Source organism: Venustampulla echinocandica (assembly GCF_003357145.1).
Source record: "Venustampulla echinocandica strain BP 5553 chromosome Unknown scaffold_16, whole genome shotgun sequence".
Lineage (NCBI taxonomy): Eukaryota > Fungi > Ascomycota > Leotiomycetes > Helotiales > Pleuroascaceae > Venustampulla > Venustampulla echinocandica.
This window is the reverse complement of record NW_022474221.1, coordinates 105,716-132,132: the sequence shown is the minus strand read 5'-3', so window position 1 is coordinate 132,132 and position 26,417 is coordinate 105,716. Positions and strand designations below refer to the sequence as shown.

General features: G+C 48.2%; 9 protein-coding genes across 9 annotated transcripts; 6 read left to right on the top strand and 3 right to left on the bottom strand.

The window, feature by feature from the left end:
- Positions 1–13: 13 nt before the first annotated feature.
- BP5553_10553 (putative UTP18 Possible U3 snoRNP protein involved in maturation of pre-18S rRNA) lies at positions 14–1,838 on the top strand (the record flags this gene model as incomplete). Its single annotated transcript, XM_032019176.1, has 2 exons — positions 14–313; positions 366–1,838. 2 exons carry the CDS (start codon positions 14–16, stop codon positions 1,836–1,838), a joined length of 1,773 nt encoding a protein of 590 aa, XP_031864616.1.
- A 1,357-nt stretch (positions 1,839–3,195) lies between these two features.
- On the top strand, positions 3,196–6,066 carry BP5553_10552 (Nucleotide-diphospho-sugar transferase; the record flags this gene model as incomplete). Its single annotated transcript, XM_032019175.1, has 5 exons — positions 3,196–3,261; positions 3,335–5,193; positions 5,244–5,439; positions 5,503–6,003; positions 6,055–6,066. The coding sequence occupies 5 exons, from the start codon at positions 3,196–3,198 to the stop codon at positions 6,064–6,066; spliced, it is 2,634 nt and encodes an 877-aa protein (XP_031864615.1).
- A 3,002-nt stretch (positions 6,067–9,068) lies between these two features.
- BP5553_10551 (uncharacterized protein) lies at positions 9,069–10,279 on the top strand (the record flags this gene model as incomplete). Its single annotated transcript, XM_032019174.1, has 2 exons — positions 9,069–9,266; positions 9,344–10,279. 2 exons carry the CDS (start codon positions 9,069–9,071, stop codon positions 10,277–10,279), a joined length of 1,134 nt encoding a protein of 377 aa, XP_031864614.1.
- A 1,117-nt stretch (positions 10,280–11,396) lies between these two features.
- On the top strand, positions 11,397–12,522 carry BP5553_10550 (uncharacterized protein; the record flags this gene model as incomplete). Its single annotated transcript, XM_032019173.1, has 2 exons — positions 11,397–11,446; positions 11,625–12,522. The coding sequence occupies 2 exons, from the start codon at positions 11,397–11,399 to the stop codon at positions 12,520–12,522; spliced, it is 948 nt and encodes a 315-aa protein (XP_031864613.1).
- A 1,330-nt stretch (positions 12,523–13,852) lies between these two features.
- BP5553_10549 (uncharacterized protein) lies at positions 13,853–15,157 on the bottom strand (the record flags this gene model as incomplete). Its single annotated transcript, XM_032019172.1, has 2 exons — positions 13,853–14,964; positions 15,013–15,157. 2 exons carry the CDS (start codon positions 15,155–15,157, stop codon positions 13,853–13,855), a joined length of 1,257 nt encoding a protein of 418 aa, XP_031864612.1.
- A 1,743-nt stretch (positions 15,158–16,900) lies between these two features.
- Positions 16,901–18,006, top strand: BP5553_10548 (uncharacterized protein; the record flags this gene model as incomplete). The annotated part of the gene is made up of 4 exons (XM_032019171.1): positions 16,901–16,996; positions 17,241–17,531; positions 17,594–17,725; positions 17,827–18,006. The coding sequence occupies 4 exons, from the start codon at positions 16,901–16,903 to the stop codon at positions 18,004–18,006; spliced, it is 699 nt and encodes a 232-aa protein (XP_031864611.1).
- Positions 18,007–18,142: 136 nt separating this feature from the next.
- BP5553_10547 (Pyroglutamyl peptidase type) lies at positions 18,143–19,149 on the bottom strand (the record flags this gene model as incomplete). Its single annotated transcript, XM_032019170.1, has 3 exons — positions 18,143–18,388; positions 18,447–18,890; positions 19,081–19,149. The coding sequence occupies 3 exons, from the start codon at positions 19,147–19,149 to the stop codon at positions 18,143–18,145; spliced, it is 759 nt and encodes a 252-aa protein (XP_031864610.1).
- Positions 19,150–20,397: 1,248 nt separating this feature from the next.
- On the top strand, positions 20,398–21,003 carry BP5553_10546 (uncharacterized protein; the record flags this gene model as incomplete). Its single annotated transcript, XM_032019169.1, has 1 exon — positions 20,398–21,003. The coding sequence occupies one exon, from the start codon at positions 20,398–20,400 to the stop codon at positions 21,001–21,003; it is 606 nt and encodes a 201-aa protein (XP_031864609.1).
- A 2,346-nt stretch (positions 21,004–23,349) lies between these two features.
- Positions 23,350–25,588, bottom strand: BP5553_10545 (uncharacterized protein; the record flags this gene model as incomplete). Its single annotated transcript, XM_032019168.1, has 3 exons — positions 23,350–24,806; positions 24,879–24,932; positions 24,991–25,588. 3 exons carry the CDS (start codon positions 25,586–25,588, stop codon positions 23,350–23,352), a joined length of 2,109 nt encoding a protein of 702 aa, XP_031864608.1.
- Positions 25,589–26,417: the final 829 nt, after the last annotated feature.

Here is a 26,417-nt window from a genome sequence, read left to right as displayed (position 1 = left end):
CACCACCACCACGATGCATCAAGACAGGACCAAAAAGATCGCTGCAGGCCGCAAACCAGATGAGCAATTATCGCTAGAAAGCAGACCTCGAGATGAGCAGAGTGAGAGCGATAATGATAGTGCGGATCCCATGGAGAAGGATGCGGAGGAGGAGGAGCTGGATCGACTTGTGCTTGGATATGGAACAACATTCAGAGCTCAATTAGGTCAAGAAACGGATATGGATTATGGCCAAGGCTCAGAGAATGATGATTTTACTGCGCAAGAAAACGATGAGGGTAACGATGGCCTCGAGGGTGTCGATGATGCCGATGTGAGAATACCCCACCAACTATTTAACCACCAGACACTGATTTCTTCAATAGCTTTTCTTCCTAGATTCCGGCCCATCTCTTGTTGATCCCGGTTCTCTGATAGCGCGGGAGCCATCTGAAGACGGAACCGGAGGACATGCGCCTGCCTGGGAAGATAGCGACGACGACCGGTTGACAGTATCACTTGCCGGAAATTCTAGATTACGAAAACTTCGAGTTACCGAAGAGGAAGATACCGTCAATGGGCGGGAATATACGCGGAGGCTACGACGGCAATTCGAGCGTCTTAATCCGGTGCCAGATTGGGCGAAGGATGCCACACGACCAACAAGGCGGCGCCGTAGGTCTTCGGCAGCTTCCGATTCTTCAGTTTCTTCCAATGATATGGATGTTGATGAGGCGGACCTCTCAACTCTGCCGTTGGCGCGTTTGCTACAAGATGCTGGAGCCCTGACGAGGACAACGGCTAGCCCGAATAAACGCCCAAAGCTCAGACCGGAAGTTCTCGATATCCAACGATCGCGCGATATACCCCTCGTTCAACCCTCTTCAATAACCTCATTATCATTTCATCCTGAATACCCCGTTATCCTTTCCTCTGGCCCTGCATCTACCCTCTACCTCCACCATATCGCACCAACCGCACATCCCACTCCAAACCCTCTACTCACGTCTGTTCACATCAGCCACACGCCCCTCTCCACCTCTGCCTTCCATCCGCAAGGAGACAAGATATTCTTCTCCAGTCGTAGGCGTTATTTTCATGTCTGGGACTTACCGTCTGGGACCATTCAAAAAGTGACCCGAGTGTACGGACAAAAGGAGGAGCAAAAGAGCATGGAAAGATTCAAGTTAAGCCCTTGCGGAAGGTATATGGCTCTTGTTGGGTCGTCCAGAAGAGATGGTGGTATCATCAATATACTCGATGCACGGACTACGCAATGGATAGCTGCGGCGCGGATAGAAGGGAAGAATGGCGTTGCCGATTTTGCATGGTGGAGCGATGGAGAGGGCCTTACCATTGTTGGGAAAGGGGGAGAAGTAGGGGAATGGAGTGTGGAATCCCGCTCATTCCTTGCCCGCTGGATAGATGAAGGCTATGGCCCGACCGTCATCACGCTCGGTGGTCACGGTGGGCCACGAAACCTTGGCGGAGATCGATGGATAGTGATCGGGTCTCAAAGTGGAATTGTTAACATTTATGATCGGCGGCACTTTGTCTCCGCAAAGAACGAAATCAACATCCCAGAGAGGCCGCAGCCGAACAGAAGTTTTGAGCAATTTACAAAGCCAACTAGCAATTTGGAAATCAGCCCAGACGGGCAGCTGTTGGTCTTCAGCTCCAAATGGAAAGGAGATGCCCTGCGCCTGGTCCATCTTCCCAGCTGTACTGTGTATAGGAATTGGCCCACGAGCCAAACACCATTGGGTCGCGTTACGGCCGTCGCTTTTAGTAGGCAGAGCGACATGTTGGCAGTTGCAAATGAAGCGGGGAAGATTAGGTTATTTGAGATTAGAAGTTAGCACAACTGAAATCGGAGACGACCAATCTCAATTTTGGATTTGATGCGAAAGGATTGTGATATGACTGGTTAAAGGAAGTACATCTCGAGACGTTGCTGTTGTGAAGGGCGTGGAAGGAGGTCTCATTATTACATCCCATCTTTATGTTGATGGGAAGGTTTGGAGTTTGGCCGGAACGCTTGATCGATGCGACTTGGGCTAATGATAGCATATCATAGTTGCTAGTATATACAGTATATATTGGCAAACATGGCAATTCCTTTTCAAATGACCCTACGAGCACTGGTGGATGCGGGAACCTAGGAAATGTAGCTAATGGATAGGGCGGACAAAGGCCAACTTAACTTACAACGGCTATAAAAGTGACACCAGAAGAACAAAGAAGCGACTGCTTTCAATCACATGCTATCCAATAAACTTATCTTCTATTTGTATCCACGACATTTTCGGTTCTACCAATAGATATTTTGAGCCTCCTTACCAGGCTATTTACCATACTCGCATGCGCTGAGCATTTTAATATCGAGTATAGGATTTGCGGGACTCTGCCCGATGGATAAGACTTCGATTTTGAGTTTATGTTCGCCCCTTAACAAGCATCCTAACGAGAGCTTATAGCGGCCAAGACCCGGCGTTATTGGGGACAGCCGCATACTTGCACGAGGTGGCTTTGGAGCTGTGTTCTGGCCAGCCAAAAGAACCTCCACAAGTCCACATCTATGCGTAGCCAAGGATTGGGGGAATGCTGTCCGAAGCATCACTTGTCTACCTACCTAGGTACGGAGTATTCCATGCACGGATTATCGAGTACCGGGCGTAGCACTTCGTAGCCCTCAAGTCCATGCGCTAGGTCAGCCCCAGCTTATGAGAAGTACTACGCAAGGTACGTTTTTATCGGAATATGATACTGGTGCAACGTGAGCGGGCGGCCGCTGCTTTCGCAGTCAGCGGGATCCCAGCTACAGGCACTGCCACGAAAAGGGCCACCAAGTGTCGCAGACGAAGTGACGATTCTTGCTGGAGCCAGTGATGGCTATCGTGAGGCGACGGTGGCTGTTATTACTTTTCCGCCGCAGCTCCAAGTGGTTTGGCGTCAGGCTGACTTGGCCGGACTGGACAACGCCTCCTGTCAGCCGCAACACTAGAAATGGCCCTTCCAAATTATTTATCTCAGCGGCTAGCCCACCCCCAAGTGGGGTTGGGTTCTATGGTTCTGTGGTTTTGTGATCTCCCTCGTATCTCTTTTCCGTTCGTGAGACCCTCGTGCTATTTCTGCCCTGTGACAGAAAAGATACCGAATACCTTTGTAAACTGCGGCTCTTTGGCCATAAGGATTGTGAGAACTTGAGAGGCGAAGATGGATCCAAGATTTGGACATGGACGGGTGCGTTCTTCGGAGAACTTAGCACCACGACATATTCCGGTACGCACTGAGACTCAGAAGATGATGTGAAAGACACTGTGGGGAGGATTGGCTGACCTTGAGACCACACTAGATGCCAGGAATCCCGGATCCCCATCCACAGCAAGGGCACCTCTACCACCGCCCAAGTGATCCGGAGATGCATACCTATGGACCGGAAGATGATCCTCAAGAATATGCTTTCAACCCTGAAGAGCACCAACAGGCGTATTATCACCAGCCTTATCAGGCCGCACCGCAAGATATCCCCCTGTTGGCAAGAAACCCTAGCCACGAGCCCCTTTATGATCCCCATGAAGAAGATCGCCCGCCTCCTCGTTTTCGGGATTCTCACCAATCATTCCAATCCGGCCACAGTATTCCATCGGCGCCAGGGACCCCAGGCGTGGGTGGCATTGAAACCAAGGATGGGCAGCAGCCCACTGAGGGCAGAGTTGGGCACTTAGTTTACGACTGCCCAGTACCGCCTAGGTTGCTTAAGTCAATTCAACACCCTGGGGGTACTGGTCGCGATGAATTCACCCATATGCGATACACAGCTGCAACATGCGACCCTTCCGAATTCATGGCGGAGCGGTTTAACCTCCGGCAACAGCTCTTCGGGAAACCTAGACATACGGAGCTGTTGATCGTGGTTACGATGTATAATGAGGATGACGTGCTGTTTGCCAGAACTATGATTGGAGTCTTCCAAAATATTGAGTATATGTGCTCTATGAAGGGCAAGCATAAGGGTTTGTGGGATAAGGAGGGCTGGAAAAACATCGTTGTTTGTGTGGTTAGTGATGGCCGTGCAAAAATTGATATCAGGACTAGGGCAGTCTTAACAGCCCTTGGAGCTTACCAGCACGGCGTGGGCAGGGAGAAAGTCAACGACAAGAAGGTCACATCTCACATATACGAGTACACTACCAAAGTTGGCATTGGGATCAAGAACGGCGTTGTGGAGACAAAACCAGGTATGCAGTGCCCGGTGCAATTGTTATTCTGTCTTAAGGAAGAGAACCAGAAGAAAATCAATTCTCATAGGTGGGCTTTGCAGGCGTTTGGTGAGGCTCTCCAACCGAATGTTGTGGTGCTCTTAGATGCTGGTACAAGACCTGGGCCCAAGTCAATATATCAACTGTGGCGTGCTTTCGAAATCGATGAGAAGTGCGGCGGTGCTTGCGGAGAGATCAAAGCCATGCTAGGGACCGGTGGCAGAAATCTCCTAAACCCACTCGTTGCGGCTCAGAACTTCGAATATAAGATGAGCAACATTTTAGATAAGCCCATGGAGTCGGCCTTTGGATTTATATCCGTTCTTCCGGGTGCCTTTTCTGCCTATCGATTCATGGCTCTGCAGAATGATTCGCGAGGTCAAGGCCCTCTTGAAAAATACTTCGACGGCGAGAAACACCATCTAGACGCCGGGATCTTCACCAAAAATATGTACCTTGCAGAAGATCGAATTCTCTGTTTCGAGCTTGTCGCAAAAAGAAAATCGTCTTGGGTGTTGACCTACGTCTGCACAGCTACCGGGGAGACCGATGTCCCCGAAGAGATGCCAGAACTGATCAAGCAACGTAGGCGTTGGCTTAATGGGTCTTTCTTCGCTGCAGTGTATGCACTAGCACATTTCTACCAAATCTTCCGCAGTTCGCACTCTATGATGAGGAAGGTCATGTTCTTGGTGGAGTTTCTATATCAACTAATTAGCATGGTATTCTCTTGGTTTGCAGTCGGCAATTTCTTTCTCGTCTTCCGCATTCTCACCACTGCGTTAGGGGCACCGGAGCTCCTAGGCAGAGCAGGGGAGCTTATATCTGTGGCGATAGAGTGGATTTATCTGGGATCTTTGGTCACCTGCTTTGTCCTGTCCCTCGGAAATACGCCTGACGGATCAAGGCGATTTTACATGGTGATGGTATACACCTTCGCTATAATAATGCTGTGAGCACATGTGATACCAAGTTCTCTAGGCATCGCTAACCTCTTCCCAGGTATCTTCTATTCGCTTCGGTATTCATCAGCTACAAGTCTGTCCAGGCTGAATTACACGACGGAATCAAATTTACGATCTCGAAGCTGTTTAATAACTCGATCTTTTTTACGCTTATTGTATCATTGCTTTCTACTTATATCCTGTGGATATTTAGCTCCATAGCATTTCTCGATCCTTGGCATATTGTAACATCGGTAAGAAAAACCCATTCTTCCAGAGCATAGAGGAGACCGCTAGCTAACTGCATCTCACCTCAGTCATTTCAATACATGCTCCTCTCTCCAACCTACACGAATGTCATCAACGTTTATGCGTTCTGCAATACCCATGATGTAACATGGGGCACGAAAGGCGATGACAAACCGGAGAAATTGAAGACAGCCAAAATTAATAGCGAGGGCAAATCTGATGAGGATCCCGAATTTGACGATGGTGACTTGAATGCCTCCTACGACTCGGCATTGCAAAAATTCTCTTCGGTGGCTCCCAAAGAAGAACCCAAGCCAAACGTTAGTGAAGCGGAGTTGAATTACAATAAAGCTTTTAGGAGCTACGTTGTTCTTGCATGGATGTTCTGCAATGCTGCGCTCGTTGCTGCGGTGTTGAATACAGGTGGCCTCAATCGGCTCTCTGTCAACAAAGCCAAAGGCGAAAACCAGGCGACTGTGAAGATCTACCTTCTAACAATCTTGTGGAGCGTAGCGGGCTTGTCGGCGTTTAAATTTGTTGGCTCGATGTGGTATCTTATTAAACGAATTGTGAGTATATGAATTTGAGAGTTGCATGCCAACCTGCTTACACATTTATAGTTTAAGAGGTAGCGAGGACTATATTAATGATCTGGGATGGACAATTAAAGGCGTTGTTAAATACCTTCAAATTTGTTGGTAAAGTTGTCTTTCGGGGTTTGGCGTGTCATCATTACCACTTATTACGACCATGTTTCTGTTCAATAGAACTATGAGATACTTGAAAAACAGGGGCAATGGGCGTGGAGTTTGCGTGTAGTGTATCGAGGTAGGTATAATAATAATCTTACGCTATTCCAACGAGTAATTGAAAGCATATCTAGTAGGTCTTTCATGTCGGGCAAAATTGCCATCCCGAAGGATTTTATCTGTGCCGCAAGTTTGTTGCGAGTTTGTAAGGCCCTTCCGCTTGTTTCCAACTGAGAGACCAAGCCTTGCACAGCGAAATCTGGCGGTTGTGTTCCAGGGGATGCGCACGACCAGTGTCAGTCGCCTCGATATAAGACTTCCCTGAGAGTAATAATTTGACCTCCAAATTTCGCATTTTGCCTTCCGTCTGGACATTTGATTTATCGTAGGACCGAATTCCTTTTTTATGAATTACATCTTCTTCTGTTCGAGCACCGCGGGGCACGGCAGTCACTTTTTGACGGCCATGTAATTGTACCCCAAGAGCCTGCTTTATGATGGTTACTCTGTTCCCATTGGATTTGGTCGATTATCGTTCCACTCTAGAACTTCCGGCATAGGGATATTAGTTTGCCTTCTGACTATGAAGTAGCTAGCAGGTTGACTAGACTGTATGCTATCGTTGCTACTTCAGAATCATCGGTCAACCCGTGCAGGACCTGCGACACGAAATGCTAGTCGAGCAAGAATTCGTTGCCCATCAACGCCATCATCAATAGGGAAATTGAGGACTCGGTTTAAACCCCCCTTTCCTTTGTCCAATATTTGTTTATTTTGCGAGCACCTAGACACAGGCTAAGTACTTTCTCGCACCGTGCAGGAAAGTGAAACTGTATTGAAAGTGGCGTACGCTGCAGCTGGTCATGATGGAGCCAGGGCCCACTTGTGTATAAATGAGTATTTGGGCCATCTGGAACCTGCAACGATAGGGAGTTGGATATCGCAAATGATTTCGTGGATGTAGTCAAATTTTGGTTTCGAGCAACTATGCTCAGCCCTTCATTTTCGGCCATGGACGTTGTCCGCCGGCCAGAAGTCTTCAAAGCATTCGTCGCTCGAACGATGAGTTAGGGAGGAAAGGGGGTCCATGAAAGGATCAGAAGTAAGTGGGAGGGTACGTACTCCCTGCTGGCAGTTCAGTTGAAGGGGTGAGAGGGGCCGGGGACACGGACGTGACAACTAAACTTCCGAAATGGTGTATTGCGAACAGGTGCAACTCAAAGGGTGCGGCAAAAAAAAAAAAGACTCATTGGCTTGTACTTCGTAAACCAACAGAAAATTAAAGGTAGTTAGTAAACGGAGAGTGCATATGTCAATAATAGGTTTAAAATTGTCGTATTCACAATCTACATAGGCAGGACACCTGCATTCGACCTCGAAGTAGCTGCAAACATTATTGCCCTTGAACTTGCTGCAAACTTGCGGAGTGATATCTGAAAATAGATCCTAATTAAATTACCCACCTACTAGTACCTATACGTCAGGTATTAGATGTGGAGATTTCTTTCTGACTAGTTATCAGAGGGTGCATAAATATAAATCTAATTACCTACCTAACTACCTACCCGCTATTCAAGACTACTAGTGGGGAAATCGGAATGCGAGGGGATGAAGCACATCGGGTGGTATCGGCCAATTAATGCGCGTCGTAAGTCTTTCTTTATATGATCAAATCTTACCAAGTAATCATAATATACGAGAGTAAGGACTTTAGAAGTGGAATAAGCTTTTCCAATTTATATCGCTGGAAGGCGTCCGCACAGCAGCTTACTAGGCTACCCCGTATCCCACGCATTATTAGAGATCTGACGTTCCTAAAGCGCTTGGACATGCAGGCAATAATGGCGATCTTGATCCCGGCCCACATCAGTAACGGGCTGGGGAGAGTGGGGAGGGAGTCCGAGCTGCGACGAGTTTCAGAGTGGGAGGGAGAGTAGCAGCACAGGAGTAGCCGGGAATCATTAATAATGAGCATGCATCGTTCAGCTTGGCTTGAATATTTACGGAGGAAGTTGGGGATCGGAGCCCAGAAGGGGGGAGGGGAGGGGGGGGGTTCGACGTGCACGCGAGCCTCGAGGGAGGGTTATGACCTCTCCTCTGAGGCTTTGACGGAGCGTTTATTACTCACCCCTATTAATATTCTTCGCCCTGTTACCGGCGTTCTGCCTGTGTGCTCCGTGTCCATTTTAGGAGCAGGATACCCTTAACTACCTTGCCTTACCTTGCCTTACCTTATGGCATGGTACGGTATGGCATGGTACATGTACATGTACATACGTTACTACTACTCTACTACTCTATCGCGGGGAACCTTTCCTTTCCGTTCCTGCACCCCAGGAATCGAGGAATCCTGTCCTTATACTTAACTATAGGTACAGTGCCTACTTAGACGACGACGCCCCGTTACGCCACATGGTTCGTGACTTTTCTACAGCACGTACTACTACGGAGTACACTACACCACTACCACTACTGTGCTCTGTATCTGTATCTGTACTCGAGTACGGACGGTGCCTGGACGTTCTCAACTCCCCATCCCATCGTATCCCATCCGATCCGGGGGCTGGCGGGCAGCCCCTGAGATGCCAATTTCACCCTTTCACAATAATAATGTCTCTCCACGCCGCACCCCGCGCCCACCAAGCGACCAAGCAGCTGTCGGTTACCGCTCTCGGCCTGGTCGCCCGTGGCCCCGACCGATGTCTCGCCCCGACCAGACCAGAGCCCCGGAGTCTTTGGTTAATAAGTACTGCGCAAGATGCTGCTGCTCTGCTCTGCTCAGCGGACGGGGTTTGGGATGATCTGAAGTTCCTGCGCTGTCTCTCTGGCCGCCGAGTTGTCGTCGCTTACCCGCCCGTACGGCCCCCCGATCATTCATCATCATCATGGCGGATGCCGGCCCCGGACCCGGACCCGTCCTGCTGCCGGTGTCTGACGCCGCGCACCACGCCGCCCGGGTCTTCGTCGCCATCACCGTGCCGCTGCTCACGCTCTCGCTGGCCACGCTCACCACACGCATCGTCCTCAAGCTTCGGTCCGGGCTGCGTCCCGGGTGGGACGACGGCCTCATCGTGCTTGGTTGTGTAAGCATCTCGAACTCCAAGTAGTGGCGTGCTGGACGAAAGGTCACCCGGCTAACGTGTATATCTGCAAATATTAGCTGCTGGCCGTCGTGGACTGGGCACTGCTCTTGGCCGTGCTGGCCCGGTGCACGAACCAATCTGCCTCGTTCATCACGCTGCCGATGCTGGAGCAGACCATCAAATTCGGCATCATCGCCACGTCGGTCTGGAATGTCTCCATCGCGTGTATCAAATGTAGTGTCGCCTGTCTGCTGCTACGCTTCCCCCACCGCCTGGGCTGGAGGATGGTGCTGTACGCCGTGATTGGAGTGGTGGTCGCCTGCTCCACCGGCTCCTTCATATTCAACCTCCTCCAGTGTCAGCCGTTAGCAGCCGCGTGGGATGTTACCATTGTCGGCGCGAGATGTGTAGGTCCGGCGGGGATCCGGATTGGGTCGAATGTCTCCTCGGGCGTCAATATCGCCACGGATTTTATCCTGTCTCTCTTCCCCTTAACCTTCCTTCCCAAGCTGCGGCGGCCGGGGATAGAGAAGCTGCTCGTGGCGATTCTGATGGCCATGGGATTGACCGCCAGCGCAGCCTCCATCGCGAAGGCCGTCTTGATCCGCTCGTGGGGCACTACAGATGACTGGTTTCCCATCGGATTCGCAATATCAACTTGGACCTGCGTGGAGATGTTCCTCGGCATAATAGCCGCCTGCTCACCCAGCTTAAAACCAGTGGTTCAGCGATTCCTCACTTGGTTCGGGATCGATTTCAGCCATTCTGGCGCCTTCTCATTTTTCGGTAGCATACACCAAGACCCTGATCGGGCGGATACCTCCCCCCGCCATGTATCCGCTAGGAATCCGTCCGAAAAGTCGCCCTCTCAGAATGCACATTTCTTACCCTCCGTTGGTATATCGCATTCAACCCCATCACCAGACGGGGATGGGCAGGGAATGTCGGAAAGTGGGAGCGAGGAGTTCAAAAAGGGTTCAGAGGGAAGTCATGGATCTATACATATTATTTAATAAGGAGTCTTGTGGGTGGAACTGGCGTCTTTCTTGATTATTAAGCTATTAGCATCTAGTTCTCCTTATCAAATGCACTTTTTGACCAAGTGGGCTGATTCTTCGAGTGGAAAATAGTCCGGCTGAGGAATACTACAGACTCCGTTAGAGTTTTCTATTGGCATTTGGCGGACGAGAAAAAGTGTGGAATACCCCTATAACGACGACTGCAGCCATGTTGGAAGTATACTCCCAGGAACACGACGCAAAATCCCATGCAGATAGACGTTATTTCTAACTGAAGCCTTGAAGCCGGCACAATCTTCTCCCGTGGCAATAACGCCATGGTTCGTAACTGTGGGCTGCCCCTCCCTCCTAAGGGGCATATGGTTTAGTTCTCTGTACCCAGCAGAGCTTTCGGGGTTTATTAGTCAATATGCACAGCAGTGTATTCCTCCAGGGTCCAGCCCAAGACGATGCCATTCTTTGAATACCTTAGCAGGCGTTTCTGAGTCATTTAGTCATCTGTTCTTACCCCCGGCGAGTGACTCTATCTAATGCAAGGCAGTGTTCTTCTCTAGTTTGATGACAGCTTGAGCAGGATGCGGAAGCAGCCCTCCTTGGATATGATTTTCTGGAGAATTCATGTAAAGCTTCCACTTTTATTAGGAGATTCCAATGAAACGATCTCGCCAACAGGATCAAAGAAGTCTCCTCCTGTAAAGGGCTAAACTCCTAGTAATTTATATCAAGAACACGTTAGATCCACGCGTAATCTTCAATGAAGGTAGGTATAACGCGTGCTTGTGATTTCCCGCATCAATTGTCGAGAATCGATCTGAGACATGACCTTAGATGAGGGTCGGGACTGCATCTTTCATTCGGGTGTTGAAGAGGAGACCTCGCAGCTGAAGTGATTACCTTGGTGACAAGCCGCGGTGGTGAGTGGGTATTGAGTGAATTTCTGGAAGCCGTCTTACCTTTGGGGCTCTCGCTAATATATTCCTCCTTTACCTGATTTTTCTTCGGTCTCCTCAACCTTCTCAACCTCCTCAACCTCCTCAACCTCCTCAACCTCTAGCCACCTCAAAGGTTACCTATTAATATTACAGACTTCCAACAAATGCTAAGCCTCACCATGACGCAAGAATGCGATCCGGTACCAATGTCCAACCAAGAGTTCTTCGAGTAAGTTTTGCGATTATGTGCCGCTGTTGTCTTGCTTCCTTGAAGGTTCCAACGGGGGTTTGAAATTCTCACCTCACTGCCCATCAGCAAGTTGCTCTGTTTTATATTGGTTTGGACCAAAGTAACTGAGGCAATATACTTCTATCCTTAAACAGTACTTACTAATGTCGTCGGATAGGTCCTTGGGCCTCAAGACCGTCACCCTCACGGTTGGGCCACACGGCAAACAACGCACTGCCCACTTAAAGCTATTGTCGGACGCTATCAAAGGTGCAAAGGCGGCTGACCTTCCTCTCAAGTTCGTTGAAGAAGATCCTGAAGTTTTCGATGACTTCCTGGCTTGGCTGTACAATCCGCAAAGGAATCATAAGGTGAATAGTGACGGGGAATGGACCAATTTACTCAAGCTTTACGCCTTTGGGGTCAAGTGGGGATGCGAGGAGCTGAACAAGAGCATTGCCCAAATTCTGTTTTGCCAATGCATACCTTCAGATTCCAATGCTCCCTTGGGCCTTATCGCCATTCTTGCCAAGATCGAATACCTCCGACATCTCAATGATTACGCCCAGCAGTGCTACACACAAATGCTTCGTGATTTCTCTCGTTACTTCACCAACAAGAGTATCACGGTGCTCGATAGGCTTATCGAAGTTTATTTCGGCGCTATGGAAGCAAAATGTTATATTGTGCAAAACAAGGTCATATCCTCAATCAAAAATAAACTGTCTGACAGTGACGAGTGGCTTCGCATGGATCAAATGAAGGAAATCTTTGATAAAACACAAAACTTTAAGCCAACGCCGCTTCGATTATTTTGTGTTGCCCAGACATGGTACCGAAGATATGCAATGAGAGACCCCGGGTGTATGCGTTTGGATGCTGAGAGTGTGCAGCAGTTCCAGGGTATTGACAATGAGGAATGTGGTATAATATTTCATGAAATCACCGGGTTCATGGAGGAATGGATGGATTTCCAACAGCTGGTTAACCACAATAGTATCACAGAATACGAGGATCCCCGAGGCACTGGCTACGCATTTGAGTGGGAGCAGGAGTTTGGGGCTCTCTATAGGTAAAGATGCTAAGAAATACTGGATGGTATTAGAACGAAAGACAAAGAGGAAAGTTTACACGAATCGTGTTAAGAAAGTAGGCAAGCCTGTCGCCGCGATTTCAAATCTTTGATTTGGCCCGATCACTCTCTATCGTCACCCCGAGAGGCGAATTGTCCTGTTTTAGAAACAAGCATCTTGCCGTTACCAAGGCCTCCAACAGAGAGCGCTAGCCATCAGCACTTTTAAGGAGGAAATGAATGCTACATTCTAACCAGTCTCTTATTTGCTGTTGCTGTTCACGCTTTTAGATTATCAAATCGCACAACTCTAACCAAATTCTCATCACATGAACGCTGCTAATAATGGCGCTGCTCCGCTTGGTCATGCGTAAATACATTTCAAGTAGGCGGAAAAACGTTCCTTGACCCCTAAATCCAAATAGCAGTTCAAGTTCCCCTAGCCCCTGAATCGGCGACCTCGCTAATCTCTCATCGCCTTCCCGAGCCCGCCGAGCTTGTCCTCGCCGAACCCCACTCAAATCATATAGTGCCTCTGTCACTATCACCCTACACAATCATCATCGCTGACCTCACCTCACCTGACCTTCACTATTATTCTTCAGACATATATATACTTCGTATGCCCTCACACTGTGCCTTCAAAACACATCCACGAATCCTCTAGACAGGCCATTATTTGAACGACTATTGGGCACGGAAGATTAACAGATCTTACCCCGCAGCCCCGCAAAAACTGCCCAAGACTGCTATTCGCACACACTTCCGAGAATTTTAATCCTGACTCCTATAGCGAGAATGTGTCGGAAAGCCACTTGCTCTACATGCCGTACGTACCCTTTGGCTTGTGATTTTTCGTATTCTAAAGAGTAACTGGGGGAGGGAGGAAGGAACTGACATGAAAATGTATAGAGAAAGCCACATGGTGGGGCTGCGGCAATCACATCCCCAGCGTTATGGATAGTGTTCCTGAGAATGAAAGATGCACTGTAAGTTGTACGAGAGAGTCGATGGGGGAATGGCTGATTGATCCAATGGCAGTGTACTCCAAAGGTTGAGAAAGAGGGCAAAACGTACCCGCCTAAGGCGAAGGATGGGTGACTAGCCGGCTGTGTGGTGTCTTGAGGCATTGAGATCTTGAGAGGGCACGACGTGGTGAGAGTAGGTTGTGGTGCCGCCTGGGAGGGTGGGCGGCAGGGAATGAAGGGGAAGGGGTTGCATGCGTGATCCCAGTTACTGAATTTCAACTGATTCCAAGGTGTTCAACTTTGTTGAGTGTTGTTGTAATATTCTATCTGTCTGTCTTGCTGTAGACGCCATAGAAATATGTCTATCTATAACTTTGCCCGACCATATTGATTCGGCCATTGGACATCAACCCCGAGGGTATGCGCAACCCTTAGCACCCACTCGGGCTCCCTCAAAAATTGCCTGGCGACTAAGACAATATCTGCCTTCGCAACAGCATCTTGCTCATCGATAATCTCTATAGTCTGGTCTACCTCTACGGCTTTCCCAGCCTCGACGATTGATTTCGCAACTTCGGCCTCCGTGATCATGCCCACTGCCCCAATAAGCAGATCTCTGATACCAGATTTAAACAACTCAGTTCTGATCCGTCCCGCAATGCCGGTCTGGAAGTCGGTGTGCATCTCGATCTGCTGGGCAGGATTGTTTCCACCCGAGCTAACATCGAGTAAATCAACGCCTAGGCCTGGGAGTAACTTAGCCAGGCGGATAGTAGACTCGACGTCCCAACTCTCCGGGGCCTGGCTCTCCATCCACTCTGTTGCACTGACTCTAACCAATAGCGGCATACCAATTGGAATGGCTTCTCTCACAGCCTGTATGACCTCCAAAAGCATACGAATTCTATTCTCGAAACTGCCGCCATATTTGTCCGTCCTCCGATTGCTAATGGGACTCAGGAACGAGCACAAAAGATATCCATGGGCGGCATGAATCTCAATAACGTCCACCCCAGCTTGCACCGCTCTCTTCGCACTATCCCGGAAGCCATCCACGATATCCTTTATATCGTTCTCAGTCATCTCTTTTGGCGGAACATATCCATCTCCCCATACAATCGCACTCGGGGCCACAACATCATCGGGCCACCCATTCACATCTTTAGTGGCAACGACCGACTTCCCTCTGTCGGCCAGCCAAGGTGCAACTGTACTTGCCTTCCGACCCGCATGTGCGAGCTGGATCCCAAGCTTCTGGCCCTGCGAGTGGACAAAGTCGGCAACGCGGCGGATGGGCGCGATCTGCGAGTCTTGCCAGAGACCGCTGTCTTCTGGCGTGATTCGGCCATTGGGGCTAACAGAGGTAGCTTCGATTATGGTAAGGGAGGAACCGCGGTAGGCGAAGGCGGAAAGATGAATGAGGTGGAAGTCGGTGAGGTGACCATTGGAGGCGGAGTACATGCACATTGGTGCCACCCCTTGAGGGACGTTAGTATTCTGTTTATCTATAGGAGTTTGGCACGTACAAATGCGGTTTTGAAACGTAACATCACGGATCTTGAGGGGTGTAAAGAGTATTGGCGGGTTGGACGAGATAGCTGTGCCAACTGGTGGTGATTGAACTGGCGTAAAATAAGGAGCGTTTGGTGCTGGGGAGTTTTTGGGAGCCATTGTTGGAGTTCAAGGTGGGCGAGAGCTTGAGATATCGAGCAGGAACTCCTCGAAAGTTACGTTTATGTCGAATGACGCCATGGTGGGCAACATTTATCTTTTATAATTATTCCTGTCATTGCGTGCTGCGGTACTACTTACCGTCATGGGGAATGATTCTCCGGGGGAGATTTATAATCAGTTGAGTGGGGTGTACGAGTATACGAGTCGGAGTACTCCGTAGTTCTGAGCTCTTCCTGCGGAGAGATCCCCGGCATTCTGTCTCTTTCGTCCTGTTTGAAGACCTTACCGCATCCACCTTCCCCATTTTCGGACTGTTTGTAACGGCCATTGATTTCAAATCTAAAATATCCCTTCGGATCTTCCTCGAGCGATGGAAGTTCTGCTAAGAAGAGGGATGTCTGTATGCCATCCCGGATGCGCCCTCCGTGTCAAATCGAATTAAAGCTGGAAGGCTAGTTGCCAATTCGTTAAGGCACACATTCTGCTATGAATTGCTCCATATCAGAGATTTTGACAATGGACCACTAGCACCCAAGGCTACTTCCGTTTGGCAGCCCACTTTGCGGCTAATCTGGGATGCCTTTGGCAATCCAAATCCATTTTATGCTTTTCCCATTCGTTTCTTTGCAGTCACTGAAACTGACCGCTCTCCTACTTCTCGCCTGATCTGAAGCGGCGCATCCAGACCGGTTTCAATAGATACAGGTAGCCTTATCAGCCCGGGAAGCTGCAGTTCTGTCAAACACCAATATGTGATGGCACCACGGAACTTTGAACTGGCGGTAACAAGCATCACTGGCTGGATTTCAACGGGAAGCTACAGGACACATGCGCGGCTGACCGTTCGTTGGTATAGCGCGTAGCTAGGGAATACTTACCAGCCTACCTTAATATTTCCGTATGGTCCTCTAGAGAGAAAACAGATAAAATCGCAAGGCCCAAGGAGCCGCATATCTAACTTCACCTTATTATTCCACTCATTTTTGCGTTTTATCTTCAATATTTGCCTGCTCCATCTCATATCCTCACGCCTAAATTTCGAGATGCCGAATCCCCACCTCTCAGCTGGCGGGCTAGGAGAGAAATGTCGCGATTGCTTCATGGAACTACTTCAAAAGGGTAGGCAATTTCTCAAAGATTTTGAGTTCAGCAATTGCAATAGCTAAATAAATCAGGTGAAAATGGCTACTCCACAACCCCTATTCGAATCTCAGATTTCGAGGCTGTCAGTCCTTCCTTTTTACCCCTTCCTCGCACTCGCAACTTACCAATCGACAGGCCTGCGCATCATTACACCCTATCAACATGTTGTAAGCCTTCGAGGCCCTCCCCTCCCGGCCTAGGGCCACTATCGCTATTGTATAACCTAACACCCCGTACCAATAAAGCTTCGTAAGCGCGCACGAGATTCGAAGCTGTGACAAATGCCACATGTATCTATCACAGTCGCTACAGATCGCACCTTTCTTCTGGACGCTCTGCGCTCAACGCTCAAACGGCTATTTTGGGTGTGAGAATACATCCTATGCTGCTGAAAAAGATGGGACATTCACGGGTCATAGTAAGCTTTTCTATTTCTTTTGCCGTTTTTATACATCGATGATACGAGAAATTAGATACTACTGAATATTAACTTGAAGGTAACTTGCAGATACTTGGTTCCACTTCTCCATCAAACAAGTCCTTGCACAAGGAATAGCAGCAGCAAATAGAAAAAGCTCCATGTGGCATAAAGTCAGTATGTTCACGCGCTGGATACCCTCAACTGGGCAGAATATCATTTTGAGCTTCGAGCCCCCGGATGTGCTTTTGCAGAGATTGAAAGATACGGATATGGTATGAGAAGGAAAGGCGTTCGCAGAAACCGATCCATATTGGATCCATAATGCTATTATTGAAGAGGTGGTGAAGCTTCAGGATGAAGCTGTTTGGGGGGTGGGGAAGCTCATGAAATCTGCGGAAACTGTGTGTTTTTCTGACTATCATCATAACAGGAACATTGGTTCTTACCCAGAGGACAGGGCAAGCAAGAGCATGGATAGGCCACAACCAAACAGCTAACTGCTCTCTCGAAATATAGGGCAGAAATCTACAGTCCCCCAAACTCCACGACATGGTTCGACAGGCCATGAATGTCTCAGAAACCCTCTCCGTAGCTATTACAACGCTGTCCCACAGTCTTTCCGCTCACGAAAAGTTCGTCAGTGAGCGGAGTCTCTTCCTACAGGGAGCATTCTCCAACAACGCCCAAGGCAGCTCAAGAGTGTCTAAACAAATCACCAGAAAGATGAACTTTTATCAGCACATGCTGACGAGTTTAAAATTTCGAGCGGATGCTAATAATGAGAGATTGAGGAATGAAACTACACTTGTGAGGTTCCTAGAAATTAATAACACTCCGAAGGGAGGAGCTAATTGCGATTGAGGAAATAGGCATCCAATAGAGTCGCTCAGTTTGACAGCCGCACCTTGGTGCAAATTGGCCAAGCTGCCCAAATCGACGGTGCGAATATGAAAGCCATCGCCTTCCTCACGCTGGAATTCTTGCCCCCGACTTTTATATCTGTAAGTTCGCACAGAAGCTCCCTGTCTATTTCTGTTCCTAGGAGAATTTAGTTGAAGGAGCATATTCCAAGAGGGCAGTGGCTGAAATAAACGAAATATAGGCGATGCTTGGCACCACTCTCTTCAATTATACTCCTGGTACTGAAGGTAAACTGGGTGCGTGGTCCATATCGGAGCACGTTGGGCTATACTGGGCGACTGCCGTTCCAATTAGCGCCGCGGCTGTTGCGCTGTGGCTGCACTGGCATTGGATGTTTCCACCCGGTAGGACTGGCGAGTGATATTTATGTCTCTTGTCTCTTTCCTCCTGTAAGAATCCGGGGAAATTAGTGAAGCAGACGGGTTTCTTAGAGCTAGGAAAACGATGAATGCCGGAGAAGAAGAAGACGCAAGATAGCTTGCCCATAACTTATATATTTAGCTCTTAGGCGTTTGTTCTCGTGCTAGCTTCTTCTTTATCGCCCCACTCTGTACTACAGCTCGAATCAACTCAATGGTGACCTCGATGCCCGTCTTCACAGCAACCTCATCAGACGCAACAGGCACATGTAAAAACACCACACGTTTATCCTCTTCTTTCCTAGTCAAGTACGCCAGACTCGAATAATAAATGAAATCACACAGGTACCTGCCTGCATTTTCTGAGATCCGTAAATCTAGATTCTACTCCAAGTCAGTCCACATCCCGAACCATTCAAATCGAGGGAGGGAAGTAAAGTACCGGCAGTGAACTCCTCCACCTCGTCCAGACATCATCAACAGCAACGGACGTAAACAGCTCATCCGGCAACCCATGCCATACCCACCTTGCCCCTTCCTTCTCCCGCCTCTCAGCGTCACCCAATAGCTCCCCATCGACATCCTTCATTACATACCCGTCCCGATGTCCGCGCCTCTCCAAGCTGTAGAATTTCCGCCCAGAAGCCATACCAATGTGGACAGTGTAATCTATCTTCTTCCCTTCCCATAATTTCGGGACCAGATCTCGGACGGCATTATACGAAACGCGGACGGCTTCAGGGTGTACCAATATTCGGACGGGCGGGGATGGGGATGTAGAAGCGCCACTGGAGGACGCTGATTGAGGTTGAGCGGGTGGTAGGAACAGAGGGAGAGCTTTCGCAATCTGCCATGCTGGATTGATGGGGTATTGCTCCTTGAACGGCTACAATGTTATATGAATTAGCAATCAATTCTGACACGCCATAATCTCCTATTCTTCAGGCATGGATACATGATCAAGGCTATTTTATAACCTTGTATTGTATGCTGTTATCATGCCAAGTTGCCAAACCACCATTGCTCGCGTGCTCGGCAATTGCAATGCGACGGAGGAATCTGGGACCTGAACTTACGGCAAAGCCGGTAACAAGCACGGTGATCTCGTCCTCCTGGGGAGGCACGGCGTCTGCATTAGATCCCATGATTTTTTGATGTTGTGTTTTGGAGGCACAGGCGGACAGACGTAATGTGGCGAACGGATGGTGGAACAGTTCCCTCGTTGGCTTTCAAGGCGTGTTGGCAATGGCGGGGTCGGAGTCTGTCTGGGCTTGGAATTGCCCCGCCGTTGGTGCAGTGATGAACCTTGAAGGGCGATGTAAGTTTTAACCTTATATTCTTACTCGTAGGGAGTCCGTCAACTTGCACATCGAAATGGGAGACTCAACGACTCAAGATACTGCACTGTGATTTCCAACAGCCTTAAGCGCTCCGTCCTCAACACCCTTGGGAGGGGCGAGGACACGACGCAATATTTTATGGATATCTCGTCTCCTCAGTCTCTTGCGACGCGTTTGATGCCCGCACTGAGCAGGTAAATTATGATGCACGGGTCTTCGACCTGTTATCTTATATCTACCATCGAATACGGGTATACAATGAGGGAGCCTGTATCGTTAACACCGCCTCGGCGCGTTCCTTCTTCCTCATCGTTACACTTCTCTTCTCCTCAATATACAGATCACGGCCGATCAGACACAAATATGAAACCTTAGTCAGCTTGGTTCTATTAGCTGGCAAGCGTCAGAACGCGGTTGTCTCACTTTTAACTTGATTATATGGCTCTCTATATCCTTGCAGCAATTGGCCGAGACATTCGTGCAGGATATCTGCCCATTGCAGTTGATCCTATATATTGAAATTGGAGAGGCAGGGTAATAAACCTGTTAGGCTATTCTAGCTCTCGTTTTCCCTCTGAATTTTTTAAATATATAAGATGGAAACATTTTGGGATATGCAATGTGCCTTCTCTAGTCTCTAGCTTCTGCTACAGCATACACTCGAATGATGACTTTCGATTGGGCATGCCATCAGACAGATGCCTCGCCCGCAGCCGGCTTAATTAGGTAGTCGGCCTACATTCGTCGCGTCTGAATTACTTGCGCGTGGCTTCGGTGTCACTCTACCACATTCCAGCACCAGATCATTGTCCAAGCCCCTTCTCTTACACTTCATCTCGTTCCCAGGCCCTTTTTATTTCTATCATCAGGAACTTGGTTTTGAAGCCACCCCTTTTTATATTCATCACACTCACTCAATCCCATTTTGGATAACTCCTTTTCAATATTTATCACTCTCATTAATACGCTCTTCACACTCTCTTTTCCCACTTCTTCAAGATACTTGGGCATAGTATTCCGACTGAATCCCAATTCAGCTCCCCAAAGTTTGAAATGCGCTTCTCGACTATTTCGCTCTCCTTCCTCTCCCTCATCAATCTCTCATCAGCAGCTGCAACACCTGTCGAACTCGCTCCTCCTTGTGGTACAACCCTCTACCCAACCATCCTCCAGCAGATTTACGAAGACCGCCCCTTCAAGGTCTTTGCCAATAACCGCAATTTCTACGTCTCCCAGGAATTCGACGCATCCGGTAATGTCTACAACCGCACATACCAGATCGTGGGATTTGAAAAAATCCCTCCGGGCTCGTATGCCTGCCAACTCAATGTAAAGTTCTCTGCTGGATATAATATCGCGGCCAGCGGCACTCCTACCCTCAATGTTAAAACTCTCTTCAATGGAGATTCCAATAAAATCAAGAGCCCAAATCACTGGACCTGGAATAAGTTCTACCGGGGAACTTCGTCCCCTTTTGGCCAGGGTATTTTCGGCACGACAACTTTGACGCCAGGGATATCCTCCGCTATTAATAGGTGCCCTACCGGTGGCGGAAACCTTGCATTTATGTTTGAGATTGCGGATAGGGTTTTGACGGATGCGAATGTTCAATTCAAACAGACGGATAAAGGTGGTTTGTATCTCACGTACAACTGCTAAAGGATTCCTTTCGCGGGAAAGCGGCCTAGGATTAGATATGTCCTTTAACGGCGATGATGTCATGATTACGAGCAAATGCTATAATATGAGGTCTTGGGGCGTACAATTTGGCTGAAGTAGGACGTACTGGCGTCTTTCGGCAGGCAAACAGGAGTTGGAAAAGAGGGTGCTTTATATTGGATATTCGAACCTTAGTCTGGGGATTAATGGACTATGATTCATTCTTGGCTTCATTTCACTAGTTTAGTGGAAATGTAAAGTATTTTGATTTAATCACCCTCAATGTTGTTTTATCATGCTCATAGTAAGGGAGTTCGAATATCATTTCCCTGATCGCTTGGAGAATGCCTAATTGGAACTTCACTACACACCCCACCTATCAATAAGCCTCGTCACATCACCCTCGCATCCTCTCCACAAACCCACCTCCGCAATTTAACTAGCATCATCGTCCTTCACCCACTTAGGATGCTCCGCCCCCTTAAATGCCGCCAAATCCAGTGTCAATCACCGCATAGCACTCAGCTCAAATGTCTTCAACGCCGCCCCCTTCTCTTCCATAACTCAAAGTAAGAGCGCACGCGTTTTAGCACCGCAATGATTTAATATCCCTTTGGAAACAGAAAAGCTGGTTTGCGGGCCAAGATTACTTGCTTAACAAGTGGACAGCATTCGGTTTTCGCCTTCAGAACGGATGGGGAGCTAGGAAAGTCGAACTATATTTCCCGAATTGATACTAAGTTGATAGCCACTGACGTAGATCTAGGCGCGGAAATCGACGGGGTCTGTATTGTTTACGATATTGAGGGAGAGAGGAACATCAAGGTTTAAGTGGATGTTTAGCTCGAAGGTTGTGCCTTTTTATGTGTGTTAGTATTAGAGCGTAGACTAAGTGATCAAGTAGGATTTAACTATAAAATCGAACTCCCAGCTCTTTCATGTCTTACTAATGACTTCCTCTCATTCATGACGAGGTCTCAACGCCTAGTTGTTGGAGACCTTGGCGTTCGGAATAGAGGCCCCCTTATTGAATGGGACGGGCTCCATCAATGTACTAGGGGTAGTGTTAGATATCTTCATAAAGAGTGAGTTTGATGGAACGCACATGTTAGCCACCGAGGTTGCCGGTGACTTTCCATGATATATCCGTAGGACTGGCCCCCGTGAGTTTATAGTTGAGAATACCACAAGGGATCTTTGGGGGTTAGTTCGAAATGTCTGCGAGGATAAATTTGGGTGGGTACTAGATACCTTAGGTTACCTACTTTGTGTAAATCGCCTCCTGGCCGTTTCTTAAGACATATGTGGCCCTAGTTGGTGTATGTATAGTAGTCGGGGTTTCAAGGGAAAGCTTATTGAGATTGTAACATACCTGTATAATAGTAAAAACATGCTTTCTCCGCTTTTCCAATTTTGGTATTGTGCCTGTTAAATCCACGGCAGCCACACCAGCGGCCACCGAATAATAAGCCAGCTGCTTATTATCAAACCACAAGCTTGCTGAGAATGCAGCACCATCTGCAACTATGTTAACTTTCACCTTACTTCTAAGCCAGATGTTATGAAATGTCCGTGCCATAGAATATCCCCAGTGTGACACTAGAAGAAGCCAGCATCATATTGAGAGAAAGAATTGTATATAAATCACTCCATAATCACTTGAGGATAAACTCGTGGGCGTTGTTGGTTTCTGGGAATTGGTACTATTGATCATATTCGCGTTCGTCCATTTTGAATCATCATAACCCTTCTGGAAATCCATCCATGTATTTCTACAAAACCCCCTGTGATCAGTGTGGGATTTTGATAATGGCGGAACTTAACAGACCCAATTCATCTTCCCGAGCTGAGGCAGAGAGACTTTCAGATTAGAAGTCTTTAGATTGAATTTAAGTGATCCGTGACTTGTTTTAGCAACCGCACCCGCTTTCCATCACATCCCACAGACTTCATTCTAGGTCGAATATCCAGAGAACCCGTAATATTTATTGCCTAGGTGTATTCATAGCTGATTAGCTTAAGTTACCCTTATATGCCGCTCCTGGCTTGAGCGCCCAGGAATAATACAGGACTTGCAGATACGGCACACACCACTTGATGCACTGGATTATATGGAAACATCATGCTTATACGCAGAGAGCTCTATTTTAGGACGGAAATAGTGGTAAGGGGAAAGTGGTGTCTTACCGGGCAGCCTGGTGTCTCACCGAAGACGCCCGCATAGGAGTAGGTTTTAACACTTCGGGCAGTAGCAGTAGCAGTTGAATTAATTGATTTGACATCGTGAAATCGGTATTACTGTATAATACCAGCAGGAATAACGTTAGGAATAGAGTTAGTCTTCTCTCAAATTATCTTCACGAGGGTCGTGCCTGCTCCTTCCCACATATGGTTCAATTGTTCGTAGCTGCGGAACATTCCCACTCTCTGAAACTCATCCTCATTGACCCGAGTGAGAATGAGACCCACTGTTGCATCGAAGTCCATTTCCATTCCTATTTGAATGAAGTGCAAGCATTCATCTTTGTGCTGCTCGTCAATGTAGTCGAAGTGCTCGGAATAGACATCGTATCCATCTTGTCTAAATCTCCCTTCGTGATCAGCTTCCGTAGCAGGGAATTGGGTACCAGGGAGCAATTTAGCTCTGAGTTGCAGCACTCCAGACTGCACGCGAGCAAGAGGTGCAGCTTCATCAAACGCAACAGCAGTGCAGGCGATTAGCTCTGCTTTAGCAATGAATTCGCGGGAGTCTACGATGGGCGTGAATTTGATCTGATTGTTCACGGACAGCCATGACCAGGATGGGGCAATGTACATCGCGGGCTTTCCGTGCGGCGAAGATACTTCCCAATCCAGCAGTTCAAACAACAAGTTTTTATGGCCCGCTGATGGTTGGTTCCAGATTCCGGCGATGTATTGATATTCTGAGGTCTGCAATAAGGCGGCTACTCCTGCAATTGCTGGCAATCGATCTTCTAAATAAGTAATATTTCGTCGGCTATAGTCATTGGCCACGAGCCTCCATGCATCACGTAGTTCGCCGGAGCTATGGATTGTGTTGATTAGTTTTGTAAGGTCGGGTGCTGTACTGCACCGGCTGCCGATGTGGTGTGGGAAGATAGGTTTATTGGCGTATTTGTGGCACCTCCAGGTCAACCTATGTGCCTCAAACGTCAATAGTCTAGAGGCCAAGGCTGATTCTTGAAAGGACCATGCTCGCTGTTGTAACGGCGCTAGCTCGTCCTCGGTCGTCTTATGATCGAATAAAATTACCTCCGTAACTTCCTTGCTGGGTAGCACAAACGGTAAGGGCAGTCCGTCTCCTATTGAAATCTTTCTCAAAAAGCCCTCTTCGACATGAGAGGCATTCTCAGCAACGAGGACAAGAGTTGCGTTTCTGTACGTGTGCCCCATGTTGTTAATCTCGACGGCTTTGTCGGCTGCACTGTCCTGGATGATGCAGAGCGCATCAACCCAAAGAAACTTAATTCCTAGGTTCCGAGTAACGTTGATGGCATCCTGAAGTGTACGTGGTAACGCTGCGAGAGCAAACCCTTGAGTCATACGGACAAGATTGTCAGCGGTGGTGCAAAAGGATTGCGGTCCACCCCAGCAGTAGCTTAACGCTATATATGCTCCCTTCTCGCCCGGTGTAGAGGTATATAATCGAAGTAGAGATTGCTCGCTTTTGTTTAACCCCACATCTATGACCCTGGTTGGCATAAATGGGCTTGCAAATGAAAAGCACTCAGAGTGGTTCTCCAGACAATTTTTCAACGTGTGCTGTGTAAGATTCAAGAGACCTGGAGACGTTAGTCAAGAAGAGTGCTATGTGCCACTATGATCAACAGGCGAAGCAAGCCCGTTCAACCCACCAGAATCCGTCATATGACGGTAAATAGGACCACAACACAGCCTGAAATCTTCGTCTAGAAAATTCATGACACATTAGCAGCTGCAACGGAGGCAATTGGCGAGAGGATATACCTCGGCTTGAGTATATGCTTAATTCAAACCCTACCATCCTTCCGGTGCCACCGACAAACATAACAGTAATACATTTAGAACCCGTCACCCAAAGGGGATAGCCATTTATATAGTCTTTTGGAGCAGACTCGCCACTGAGTCTTTGATATTGGGCGGATATATTCAACTCTCGCGAGCCTTTACCGCAGCGCTTTCTCAGGATCTTACAAGGCTGACATCCGCGTTTGGTCGATTGCCGTTGCTCAAGGGCACTGTGCTGATAAACCGTTGTTCCCAGAGCTAGGAGTCCTTCGAGGGTTCCGAACATGCTAAAGCAATCTCCACAAAGCTTGCTAAAAGCGCCTGCATTCTTGGGGGCATGGCGAGGAGCAATTGTTCTTGCCTTGCGTTTGCTACCATTCCATTTCCAATCTGGGGGATCAAGCGGTCCAATCCATTCGCGGATAGGATGTGGGTGGTAAGGGCTTTTGATATAGTGTGACCTGTCGATAATATTGACTGAGGTGTACTGTTTGGCAGCAGGCAGCGAAGGTGCGTTGCCGCCGTCGCCATCCTCGTCCCCAGTTCGTGTAGAAAATTCCGGAATCATGCGGCTCATATTTGCGTCAAGTTCTAGGAAGGGATGCTTGTACAGTACGCAGTACAAGTTGAGTGGCAACACGTGAGGCTGGTGAGAGGTGGTGAGAGGCTATTTTTCTCATTTTTCTCTGGCGCAAGCGAGGGCGCAGCGAGGTGTAACAGGTTAGACCATGGTAATAATGAAACGCCGTTGTTGAAACCACCATGGGTTGATACAGAAGCACCACGTTTTAAGTGCAGGTGTGTTGTCCCTCGCAGCTCATTTGTCATAGCTCGCAATAGCTACATCGAGTCGGAGTATACTCGAGTATCGTCGAAAGTGCTGAGTACCCGGTTCCCATAAATGCAGATAATCGTTTTATCTCCATCAGCAGCAGAGAATGATGTCAAATGATGTCGCGTTACTCTCGTGATAGGCTGTCTCTCGTTGCCATACTACTGGTGATCTTGAGGATGGGTGCTATTGAGGAAGCTCGCTTCACTCCCTTCTAGCTCGGAAACTTCGCGACGTCGTAGTTAGATCTTTTCGGAAAGATGTGCTCAAATTCATAATAAATCCATCAATTTAAATCGTGTAACCTTACAAGCAAGCTGAGTAACTCCTGGACTGGGCACAATGACGTCGTTATTCTCGGAGCTATCAAGATGCAAGATGATATTAGCTCTAAATATTCAAGATAAAATGCTGTCTGTGTGCGGGGTACGAAGTAATAAAACCCGCTTTGATTTAGAGCGACCATTTGATAAATGGAGGGGAGAAGTTAGGAGTGGTCTGGACGTACTGATCCTGTTTGCCACACCCCTTTTTAAGTACCTACGAAAGGAGGATATAAGAAGGCTAGGATGTA